This window comes from Palaemon carinicauda, chromosome 40 (genome assembly GCF_036898095.1).
Source record: "Palaemon carinicauda isolate YSFRI2023 chromosome 40, ASM3689809v2, whole genome shotgun sequence".
Classification (NCBI taxonomy): Eukaryota; Metazoa; Arthropoda; class Malacostraca; order Decapoda; family Palaemonidae; genus Palaemon; species Palaemon carinicauda.
Window position 1 is genome coordinate 46,723,700 of NC_090764.1, and position 12,916 is coordinate 46,736,615.

The 12,916-nt window shown below is 43.7% G+C and overlaps 2 protein-coding genes across 2 annotated transcripts in view; one reads left to right on the forward strand and one right to left on the reverse strand.

Annotated features, from left to right (window-relative positions):
* The window catches only part of LOC137631754 (HEAT repeat-containing protein 1-like), a 622,900-nt gene that overhangs the window by 335,230 nt on the left and 274,754 nt on the right, over positions 1 to 12,916 (reverse strand). The window lies entirely within an intron of this gene.
* Positions 1 to 12,916, forward strand: part of LOC137631636 (HEAT repeat-containing protein 1-like) — a 122,655-nt gene that overhangs the window by 102,430 nt on the left and 7,309 nt on the right. Inside the window, exon 17 of the mRNA XM_068363509.1 lies at positions 12,315 to 12,464. Within this exon, the coding sequence (XP_068219610.1) occupies positions 12,315 to 12,464 (150 nt within the window). The remainder of the gene's footprint in view (positions 1 to 12,314; positions 12,465 to 12,916) is intronic.

The following is a 12,916-nucleotide window of genomic DNA, read 5'->3' on the forward strand; positions in this document are numbered from 1 at the left end:
GTGTACTGCACACTAAATGAGTTTGTTTCTTCATTATGATCAGAGATGAATGTAAACAAAACATTGGTTGCCATTTTTTATCGTGCTTTTTAGGTGTTTAGGAAACGCATGATATAAAATCGCCTTGAATATTTGTGCCTGTTTTAGTTTAGGGTGCTGTAGTACATGCATTAAGTGTTCTGTACATTAAAGGGTGGTTTGTTAACAGTATTACGTACAAGGGAAGGTTTTAAAAGTCCGAATATACATGTTAAATAAATAGGTAAATATGATGTCACTACTTCGCGGATTTTCACCTATCGCGCCCGCGTCTGGAACCTATCTACCGCGATAAACGAGGGTTCACTGTATCATGCATTTTCACTCTCAAGCATGCATGAACTTTTGGATGTAATTCCTTGTGCACTTCTGTGGTTGAATTTTAACAAGGAATTATTATTATTACTTGCTAAGCTACAACCCTAGTTGGAAAAGCAGGATATATTTTAAGCCCAGGGGCTCCAATAGGGAAAATAGCCCAGTGAGGAAAGGAACCAATGAAAAATAAAATTTTTAAGAAGAGTAACATTATAATAAATATCGCCTATATAAACTGTAAAAACTTTAGCAAAACAAGAGGTAGAGAAATAAGACAGAACAGCGTGCCTGAACATACCATCAAGCAAGAAAACTCTAACCCAAGACAGTGGAAGACCTTGATAGAGATGCTATGGCACTACCCAAGACTAGTGAACAATGGTTTTATTTTGGAGTGTCCTTCTCCTAGAAGAGCTGCTGACCAAAGCTAAAGTGTCTCTTCTACCCTTAAGAAGAGGAAAGTGGCCACTGAACAATTACAATGCAGTAACCCCTTGGGTGAAGAAGAATTGTTTGGTAATCTCGTTGTCAGGTGTGTGAGGACAGATGAGAATAAGTAAAGAATACAGGCTATTTGCTGTGTGTGTGTGTGGGGGGGGGGGGGTGGCAAAGAGAAAATGAACCCTAACCAGAGAGAAGGATTCAATATAGTAATGTCTGGCCAGTCAAAAGACCCCATAACTCTAGCAGTAGTATCTCAATGGGTGGCTGATGCCCTGGCTAGCCTACTACCTACTAACCAAGCATTTTTGGTTAATGGCTTATTATGGAACCTCAGCCCACAGAACAAATTAGGGACACTACCTCTTATTACCTTGATTTGCCAAATCCACTCGCTATTTACATTCAATTGGACGGTTTATTTGGTGATGTACTCTGTCTTTTTGTTTTTGGCTGGATCGGTGTGAATTCGCTTTGGTAATTTCCTTTTCAAATATTCTTGAAATATTTATTATTTTGAGGTTATTTAGTCATTTTGACCTTTGTTATTGTTTAATTTTATCTTGTCACTTTTCAATATGGCCAACCCCTTCCCTGTTTATAGGAAGTGTAGTAAGGGTTGGCAGACTCGCCTTCCTAAAGGTTCTGTTGATCCGCACACAATTTGTGTTAAATGTAGGGGAAAATTGTGTTCTTATGGGGATCGGTGTGAAGAATGTTCTTCGTTAACGGAAAATCAGTGGGTAGCTCATGAGCGTTACTCAGAAATTAGAAAAAGAGAGAATTAGACGTAGTTCTTCCCGTTCTGTGGATTTATCTAGGTCTGATGTCATTAATCCTATTTCTTCCCCTGTAGTGGTAGATCAAGATCCTAAAGAAACTACGATGAGGGAGATGTTGTCCGCAATTCAAGCTCTCGGTGTGAGGGTTGAATCTTTAGCGGCGGACAAAAAACAGATGATGTCAGAAATTAATTTACTTAAAAGTGGTCATACTAGTGATCAATCAAGTGTTAAAAGTTCGACGAATGTGTTAACTGTTGTGGAGGCGCGCCTGCACGATCCTGTCGTTCGCCTAGCCTAAGACCTCTGGCAAGCTTCCGGAAGGGGAGAAATGTCGAAGGGCGAAAGGGAATGAGAGGCTCCATCAATTGCGTAGACGTTCCCTCGAGTGATCCTGGTAATGTAGCTCAGTTCGGTCACTCTCACCATAGAAGAAGTGAGGTTAATGCTTTATCCCCCTCTTCAAATGAAGGGTCACGTGACGATAAGTGGCGTAAAGCCTCTAGACCGATCAAGAGGAAAGTTCAGTCAGTGGAACAGCGGCACGTTTCCTCCCAGCAACAGCCGGGCTGTAGTCATTGGGAAACACCTGAATGTTTTCAGTCCCTTGATGAGTGTTCACCTGCGAAGCGCTCGAATGTGGGTTCCGATGGAGATAGGGTAATTGATTCAGATGCGGAGTTAATTTCTGGTTCGGGTGTGACGATTCATGCTCCGCCTCTCCCTTCGGACTGGGACTCTTCTCCCGAAAGGGGTGAACGATTGGAGAGCGATGAAGAGGACAAATTCGCTATAGAAATGTCTACACAATTATCTTCTCAAGACGATCCAAGGTGGACTATGTTGTTGAATATGAAACAACAGCTCTCGTCGATGATGCAGTCTTATCGACCGGCCATTGTCAGTGAGGCTGGGCGTCAGTCTTTGGTGGGAGACCCGTTGTCGCACAGGCAACCTGTTGTCTCGGGCTGACGTGATATTGCACAGGTGGTCTCCCAGTTTCACTGTTCAGCGGAAGGTTGAGGTAGATTTGTCTCGGCGGAGCTCTGTTTCACAGCAGCTATTAAAAGAGCATACAGCCGATCGTCAGTCTTAAGTGTGATGACGTTCGCCAAATGGCGGAGCGATCCGCGAAGCGGCAGGATGGGAACAGGCGCGAGACGCAAGCGGAGCCTGAGCGGCAGCGTGACGAGGCTCAGAAGATAATTGATGAAGGCGCTGAGTGTCAGCGGCAGCGCCAGGCAGGCGCCAAGCGCCAGCGTGACAACCCACGCAAGTCGAGTCATGAATAGGTAGAGCGCCAGTGCGGGCAGCGCGAGAGCGCGACGCGCCAGGACGCTGCGGAGCAGCAGCGCGAGCATCGCTCCACGACGCGGCGGAGCGGCAGCGCCAGCTAGATTCATCCTATTATAAAATCAATTATGACAGCAAACGCAAGGAGAATGACTGTCAATTAGATATGGATGTGGAACAACGCAAGCGTACCCATGTCACCTCTGATGCTCCGGCACAGGAAGATCAACATTTGGGTCAAAGCACAGCTCCAATCTCTGAATTGTTTGAAGAAGATCCGGATGAGGTTCTCTCTCACGAGGAACAATTGGAGGATATCTTGGAGGGAGAGGAGGAGAAACCACCTCAACATTCAGTGGACTTCAAAAAAGTAATGCTAGTGTTCTCGGAATTATTTCCAGACAATTTTACACCAGTTGCTCCGCGATATCCCCCTTCTGAGTTTACCTTAGGAAAGGCAACGAAGACTTCCTTTTATACAAAAATGGTGCTTTCCCGCTCTTTTAAGAGAGCATTGAAATTAATTGGAGCATGGATGGATTCAAGAAAAGCTCTGGGCAAGACATGCTTCGCTTTTCCACGAGCCAAGTTAGCTTCTAAATCGAACGTTTGGTATGAGACGAGGGAGGTCTTGGGTCTGGGAGTTCCGGCGTCTGCACAGGGAGACTTCTCAAACCTGGTGGACTATTCCCGTCGCCTAGCCATGAGAAAGACTAAAGTGTGGTGGTCAATGTTGGAGTTTGACCATCTCTTGAAAGAATTGTTCAGAGCGTTTGAGGTTTTTAATTTACTTGACTGGGCACTGGGAGCCTTAAGCAGAAGAGTAACCGAGATGAAGGACACAGACACAAGTAGTCTTATCCAAATTATGTCTTGTATGATGGACAGGGCAGTCAGGGATGGTTCCTAACGAGCTGGCTGCTTTGTTTACTGCAGGGGTTATAAAGAAAAGAGCTACTTTGTGTTCCTTCCTCTCGGCGGGGGTCACTCCATGTCAGAAATCGGAGGTGCTTTTTGCGCCCATGTTTTCGGCTCTTTTTCCGCATGATTTAGTTAAGGAAGTGACTGCAAATTTAACTCAGAAGGCTACTCAGGATTTGGTTACTAAAACAGCCAGTAAGGTTTTGCCTACGTCCTTCTCTTCTCGTAGAACTAAGGAGGGGACATCATATTCTCATTCGGCTCAGCCCTTTCAAGGTAAACCTACAGGGAGAAGTACTTTCAAACCAGAGGCAAGGAAGCAAAGGAAAAGAGGAGCCAAGCCCAGTCGAGGCAGAGTCTGACTGCTCTCCCCTTCAAGCAGCAGTGGGAGCCAGGCTGAACAACTTCTGGCAGGCCTGGGAGAAGAAGGGAGCGGACCCTTGGTCCGTACATCTTCTAAAGGAAGGATACAAAATTCCGTTTATATCAAAACCTCCTTTAGCTGCAGATCCTGTGGATCTTTCGCCCAAGTACAAGAGAGAACCGAAGAAGCAAGCCATGCACCTTCAAGTGTCGCTTCTGCTCGAAAAGAGAGCGATAGAAAGGGTGCGGGATTTAGTCTCTCCAGGGTTTTACAACCGCTTGTTCCTAGTTCCCAAGAGTTCAGGGGAATGGAGACCGGTTCTGGATGTGAGCGCCCTCAACTGCTACGTCCAGAACTCGAAATTCACCATGGAGACCCAGAAGACTGTGCTGGCAGCGGTGAGGAAAGGCGACTGGATGGTTTCATTGGACCTCCAGGACGCTTATTTCCATGTTCCAATACATCCAAGCTGCAGACGTTATCCGAGGTTCGTATACAGGAAGGACGTCTTCCAGTTTCGAGCCCTGTTTTGGCCTCTGCACAGTTCCTCTGATTTTTACAAAACTAATGATGAATGTGGCGAACATGCTGCACTCGAGGGGCATCAGAGCCTCCCTGTACTTGGACGATTGGTTGATAAGAGCTCCCTCGTTCGATCGCTGTTTGAAGGACCTTCAGTTGACCTTGGATTTGACATAAGAATTGGGACTTCTAGTGAGTTCAAAGAAGTCACAGCTGACTCCATCCCAGAAGATCCTTTATTTGGGGATGGAGATTCTGAGTCAGGACTTTCTGGCTTTTCCGTCGCCTGCAAGAGTTCAGTCAGCTCTTCTAAGGCTGGAGGCTTTTATGGAGAAGAAAGTCACTACAGTAAGGGAATGGATGAGTCTTCTGGGAACCTTCTCGTCTCTAGAGAAGTTTGTACCTCTGGGGAGATTGTACTTATGACCCCTTCAGTTACCTCTGGGGAGATTGTACTTATGACCCCTTCAGTTCCAACTCAATGCTCATTGGAAAAGGGGAGACAGTCTCGACAAGGAGAGTATTCCCGTTACGAGTACGATCAGAACACATCTTCGATGGTGGAACGATGCTCACAAACTCAGCGAGGGCCTCTCGTTGGAGCAGATGAACCCAGACCTCGTGTTGTTTTCAGACGCCTCAAATTCGGGGTGGGGAGCAACACTGGGAAGAAGAGAGATCTCAGGGCGTTGGACAAAGGAGCAGAGGGCTCTTCATATCAATCAGAAGGAGCTCTTAGCGGTGCACTTAGCCCTCAAAGAATTCGAGGATCTGGTCCTGGACAAGGTGGTTCAGGTCAATGCGGACAGCACCACGGCCCTAGCGTACATAGCGAAGCAGGGGGGGACCCACTCGAAGTCTCTGTACGAGTTAGTGAGATCTTTACTCCTATGGGCAAAGGAAAGGAACATTCTTTTATTGACTCGATTCATTCATGAGCCTAGAATGTGAGTGCGAACAGGCTCAGCAGGAGGGATCAAGTTCTGTCCACAGAATGGATGCTGCATCTGGATGTTTGCAAGAAGCTGTGGTGATTATGGGGCCGCCCTCTCATAGATCTCTTTGCAACCTCCAAAACAAAGAGACTGGGAACGTATTGCTCCCCAGTACTGGATCTCGAGGCAGCTCACATAGACGCGTTTCTGTTGGACTGGACACACATGGATGTTTACACGTTTCCACCCTTCAAGATCCTATACAAAGTGGTGCAAAAGTTCGTATCTCACAAGGGGACCAGGATGACTCTAATTGCTCCTTTCTGGCCGTCGAGGGTCTGGTTCCCGAAGGTAATGGAGTGGATAGTGGACGTGCCGAGAAGCCTTCCGTTAAGAGTAGATCTTCTCAGACAGCCCCATTTGGCAAGAAATCACCAAAACCTCCGAGCTCTACGTCTGACTGCCTTCAGACTATCGAAAGACTCACAAGATCTAGAGGCTTTTCGAAGAAGGCAGCCAAGGCTATTGCAAGAGCAAGGAGAACATCTACCATTAGGGTGTATCGGTCCAAATGGGAGGTATTCAGAGAATGGTGTAGGGCTAACTCGGTGTCTTCTTCCAATACCTCTATAACACAGATTGCTAACTTCCTTTTAGATCTGAGGAATAAGCGTAACTTCTCTGTCCCGACGATTAAAGGATACAGAAGTATGCTAGCAACTGTTTTTAGGCATAAGAATCTGGATCTCTCCAACAATAAAGATTTGCAAGACCTACTTAGATCTTTTGAAACATCTAAGAGATGTCATCAGGTATCACCAGCCTGGAACTTGGATGTATTACTTAGATTCCTTATGAGCGACAGGTTCGAACCTCTGCACTCGGCTACTTTTAAAGATATGACTTTGAAGACCCTTTTCTTAGTGAGCTTGGCAATGGCTAAAAGAGTCAGTGAGATCCATGCTTTCAGCAAGAACATTGGATTCAGAAACGGAAGAGCGATATGTTCTTTGCAGCAAGGTTTTCTGGCCAAGAATGAACTCCCTTCTCGGCCATGGCCCAAGTCTTTTGAAATTACTAATCTCTATGACATAGTGGGCGATGAGATAGAAAAAGTGCTCTGTCCTGTTAGAGCTTTAAGGATATATTTAGACAGAACAAAGAGCTTGCGAGGCAGCTTGGAGGCGCTCTGGTGTGCAGTCAAGAAGCCCTTGCAGCCTATGTTGAAGAATGCTCTATCCTTTTTTATAAGGCTTTTAATTAGAGAAGCTCATTCACAGTGTAATGAGGTGGATCTTAGACTGCTGAAGGTGAAGGCTCATGAAGTAAGAGCAGTGGCTACTTCACTAGCTTTTAAACAATCATTCTCTGCAAAGCATAATGGATGCGACCTTTTGGAGAAGTAAGTCTGTATTTGCATCCCATTACTTAAAACAGGTTCAGACTCTTTATGAGGACTGCTACACTTTGGGTCCATTCGTTGCTGCGAATGCGGTAGTACGTGAAGGATCTACCACTACATTCCCCTAATTCCTAGTACCTTTTTCTTTCTCTTGGAACTATGTTGTTCTATGTTGTATGTGGAGATTGGTCGACAGTCTTCTGCAATCTATTGATTTGGTCAGGTGGTCATGTTGTTCCTTGAGAGCGCCCGGAACAAGGGTATTAGTTGAGATCCTGTCATGTTAAAGGTTATGGCACCGTTTGACAGCTCCTAGAGATCTTCAGCCCCCTGGGTGGACCGCTGGATCTTTTAAGGATAGCAGACAGAATGAGGCAGAGAACCATTGCAGTCTGTTTCCTTATCAGGTATGAACCGCTTATATTAGTTGTGTGTAACTATTAAGTGAATTTCCAATCAAATTGCTGTCTCTGACCCGCCACCAAGGGTGTCAATCAGCCAATCTTATATAACCAGCGTGTAAGTTTTATGTTTAAAAAAGGGATTTTGACGAAGGAAAAATCTATTTCTGGGCGAGAGACCTGTGCCGCCCAGTGAACAGTTATATTCCTTTGAAATGGTGCTTAAGGAGCATTTCACTGCGCGGCACAGGGATTGAGCCCAGAAATGATATTTTCATAATAAAATAAATTTTTGAACATACTTACCCGCTGGTTATATAAGTTATAATCCCACCCTCCTCCCCTCTAGAGACCAAGGGGCAAGGAAAATCTGAATAAGTGGGAGTAGTTCTACCTGTAGTCCACCAGGGTGCTAGTGTACACCTGGCATACCTGCGTTAGCCGCGAGTTTTGAATAGTTCTGCCGAGGCGTCTGGGACGTTAGCCATTCTTATATAACCAGCGGGTATGTTGAAAAATTTATTTTATTATGAAAATATCATTTTACGAATAACTTAAAATTAAATTTTTGTTTTTACAGTTTTGTATTTTCTAAATTTAATAATTTTCTTCACTTTCACTTTTCTGTTTATTTTTTTTATCACTTTGAGCTTCCTCTTGACTTACATGTATCGAAGGCCTCTTTAATAAATAACTACCAAAGGAAGCTTGCTTCTGCCTGGTTCTTAAAATGTTCCTGAAGTGATTCAGACAATGTCCTTTAAATACTCAAGAGCACGATACAGTGTGTGTGAACCTTTTCTAGGTGTGTCTTTTCTACAAAAGCTTTCATTTTATGGTAGCAAGCTAGAGCCTCCTTAATTTTTTCCATTATTATCAGGTCATCCTCCTCCTTGCCGCTAGAGAATTGTTCCTAAATGACGTTCACTTGCATGGCCTCCAACTCCAGGTTGTCTGTCATAAGCTCCTAGTATTTCTTGAGAAGCTCATTAATGTCATCCTCATCGACTTCCAGACCCATGGACCTCCCGAGTCTAAAAATCAGCAACCTCAGATGACAAACAGGTTCAGGATCGTCAACTATATCAGCCTCAGCTTTGACTAGGCCTATGTGGAAGCCCTTGAAGTCTAGTGTGGAGATTCCCCGAAGAATTCAAGGTGCGGTTCGAAACCTTCCACCAAGCTGCATTGATGAGTCTGAGGCATATCACAGCATCGAAGTGCTCCCTCCAAAATTCATGCAGGGTGATTTATGTACTGTCAGTCGTCGTCGTCTTCTTTGTCTACATCTTTTCCCACTTCTATGTGGGGGTCGATGTTTCTGGTCAGCTTTCTCCATCTACCTCTGTCCCACACTTCCTCACCGGTTAATCCCTTTGATCGAAGGTCATCCTGTCAGTGATATTGAAATATCTCTTGAAGAGCCTTTTAAAGTTGGAAATCACTTGCTGGTTCATGGGCTGGAGGAGAAGGGTGGTGTTAGGCGGAAGATAGAGAACCTTGATGAAGGAATACTATACTTCCCTAGGATATCTTCCTCGAGGCCAAGAAGGTGAGCAGGGACATTGTTCAACACCAGCAGGCATTTCAGAGGGAGGCATTTCTCTTTCAAATAATTTTTCATAGTCAAGCTGAAACAAGCATCTTGTTACCCAGGCTTTTGCATCAGCCATCACTGCAAGCTTCTCCTTAAGTACTTTGTGGGCCTTGAAGGCTCGCAGATAGTCCGAGTGATACACCAGTAAGGGCTTCACTTTACAATCCCCAGTGGCATTTGTATAGAGTGCAAGGGAAACCCTGTCCTTTATAGGCTTATGCCCAGGTAGCTTCTCTTTCACCATGATGTACGTCCGATGAGGCCTTTTCTTCCAAAAAAAAAAAAACCCAGTTTCATCACAGTTGATGACTTGCTGGAGACTGTAGCCTTCCTTGTCAGTCAACTCGTTGAATGTCTTAACGAAGCTTTCGGCAGCTTTCGTGTCTCAGCTGGCAGCCTCCCCATGCCCCAACGCTAAACTGTGTCTTGAATTTTTCAAACCACCCCCGAAAAGCTTTGAACTCTGTGGGTGCCTGCTCCGATGTTCCTTCTCCTGCGTCGTCTTCAGCCTCAGCCCCACCAAATGAACGCCAGACTATCTCTTGTATTTTTTAATCCACCTCCGAGAAGCTTTGAACTCCGTGGGTGCCTGCTTCAATGTTTCTTCTCCTGCTTCGTCTTTGGCCTGAGCACGCACGAGATCATTGAAAATGATCGTCTCTATGATCTTGTCTCCAGCAATTTCTTTATCCTTAATCCAAAGGAAAGCAGTTTCTCTATCTCCTCATGGTCGTGGCTTCTCTTGGTGGAGAAAAGTCACGTCTTAGGTATTGCTGCTTTGATGGCTACCTTCTGTTTAAGGATGGTTTTTATTGTTGACGGATTTGGGCAATATTCCCTAGGGATCTCACTTAACCGCATGCCAGCCTCAATCTTAACTTCTCCATAGAAAGCATCCTTTTCTTCTTTCCTTGCAGGTCAGCAACTTTCTTGGGACCCATGGCGTTGAATAATGCACCACGACACAGTATAGTAATTAAAACCACGAAAGCGAAATCACCAACATGAACTCAATGTGAATGATAGCGCTGCCAAAACAAAATGATCGAGCAACACCAATACCCTATTTGCAGGGGGGGGGGGGTGTTTAGATGCTGACCAATAGGAGAGCAGGATCCTATGGCGGTAACTAGCATTAGGGTAGGGAAATAACCAATGGGAGCACAAGAGGATGGTGGCTTGGTTACAGCTGGCAGCGGTACATAAATTTTCATTAGTCCCAGCGACCGGGCAAATCTCGTACCATACCTCATTTCGTATCATGAAATTGTTTTCGTAATATGAGTCGGAAAAATCTTCGCATCTTGTTTCTCATCATGAAATTTTTGTATGCAGAAGCTTTCCTATCAAGAGTTATTACTGTATGCTTTATTACGTCCTCTTATCATTACTGTAGATGAATTTATGGATACATTCTTAACATCATTATGACTCGGAGGAATACACTTTCGCATTAAAATGGCAGCACTTTGTGACGTCACGATGCCTACTGATGACAACTTGCTTGAATCTTGCCTTGCCTAGGCTGCGGGGGAGTAACCTCATGCACAGAGAAGGCGGCGCGTATGGTGATGTCACCATGTTTGGATATGTTGGCGTGTCCGGATTTATGAATCTGAATGTTTGGCCTGATGGTATTCTGAGAAGTATTTCTTGGAACGGTAGGGAACGGTTACATTCAACTTTTCAGCTTTAGTAAGCTTAGGAACAGAAGCCTGCTTGGAGCATGAAGGTACTGCCAACTCTGGTGGGGGGGAACACACCTGAAGCAGTTCCACCACCCTCATAGTAAAGTGATAACAAGACTCTCAACCCATTCCGGGCACTCTTCAGAGGATTTTTCTGCCGAGGACCCCTAGGAGTACGAGGCAAGCCCCTCTAGTTAGTACGAATTGAAGACTAGCAATCATGGTCTTCCAACAAGGCTGTCTCAGTACGAGGGGAAATGACAGGCTCAACTCTAAGGTCCTTCTGGGAATGAGGAGATGCTTTCACTGTTTTAATGGGAGACGCTTCTCTAGGAGTGAACTTATCTGCATAGTCTGAAAGATGTAGGTCCCTACTCAGCACACTCATGGGGGGTGAAGGGGATCTACTGTAGACATAACGTGATAAGAACAGAATCAATCTCTTGCTGCACATTAGCACTAGGAGATAACATGTTAATAAAATTGTGGTCATAGTCCTCCGTGACAGAAACCTCAGAAGGCTCCTTACACACTGAACTTGGTGGGAGATAATGTTCATCACCGAACTTACCTTATGTATGTTGCTTACTGGAGAAGGAGGAGAGAGATTTCTCTTGGATCGCTTCTGACAAGAACGGTATCTATCTTACTGGGAGGATGACCACTCCCTTCAACACTCTCATGGAGATTCCACCAAACATCTTTTCCCTTAACACGACGGACATACCAGGTGAGGGTCTACTTCTACCTGGCTCATAAAGGTTCCACAATGATGACCATTACAGCCCAAGCAGAAATACGAATTAGACATAATTGAAAGTACACACTAACATGCAAATAATGCATACTGAAGTGACAAGTAATGCCAAAGACACAAGTACAAGCTCTATTAAGGGTGAAGTGCTGGCGATGCCGCTGTCTGATCATAGGAGTGAAGGCAGATGTCCGACTGCCTCCACGGCCAGAAGTGTTGTGAGGGAAAGCCTGATACAAGTGTAGCCCATCATGCACAGCAGTTGTCTAGCAACATATGATGTAATCTACCCTATTTCTTTATGATTGTCTAGCCGTAGAAAACGAAACCAGAAGTAACCCATTAAATGACTCAGAATTTTATATCTGCGTAGAAATAAACTTTATTTTTTAATTCATAATTGATATCAATTATATTACAGACTTTAGCGAAGTAATTTTGTTTTTAAGTGAGCTTTGGTTTTTAAATACTGGTGTTTTCATATACAATACTAAACATTTTTATTCTTTTGACTAATCTTTAAAAAACCTTTAATATAGAAAATATCAGATTCATTATTGGTGCAGTTCCATTTTTTCAGGATTTAGAAATTTATGTTTTAGTTTTGTGGTTGGAATAATCTCTCAACCAATACAGTATTTATATAATTCCAAAGACTGAAGAATTTCAGTAATACTGTACTGTACTGTGCATGGTTATGTCTTTCTTATAGTGTGTTTTTAATCTGTGATTGGTACTGGACAAGGAAAACTCAAGACGTTAAGAAAGTTGCATAAGTCTTTGATTTTCAGCAGAGTTTTTCACAAGCAGCATCATTTTTATACGTTGAAAACAAATAACAAGGAAAATTCTTTCAGATATTTGGTGTAGGAGATGAAGCCGCACAAAAGACAGCTGTTCTTGTGAAGTATGTCTTGGATACTCTGAAGATGATCTTCCTTCATGATTCTGTCAAATTTACAAATCAAGAACGCTTTCAAATTATGTTGCATCCGTTGATTAATCAGGTATTTAAGTTTCATTAATTCTATGTAAATGTCAAAATGTGTTGATATAAGAAGGGTGAATATTATGTAGGGATACAGTCCAGTACTGTACAGATTTACAGATTGATAGTACAGTAATATTTTGTTGTATGTGTAACGTAAATCTAGAGTTAAGGTTATGAGGACATTAAGATTTTGTTGTTGCTAAGTTTATGAATTGTGTCACTTCATTCTGGGAAGGTCTAATTATTTTCTGTCCCTTCTATTTTGTTTCCAGATTTTAGCTACTAAATTAAGTATATAATCCCACTTGCATTTATATAATAAAAAAAAAACTACATATGATTGGATGTAGAGATTATTTGATGATTCCATGTGAATGGAACTTGCCAAATATGACAAACTTAAAACAGAGTTTGTATTTTTCCTAACATACAAACCCAAATTCTTTACTATTGGAGATATTCTAGCGT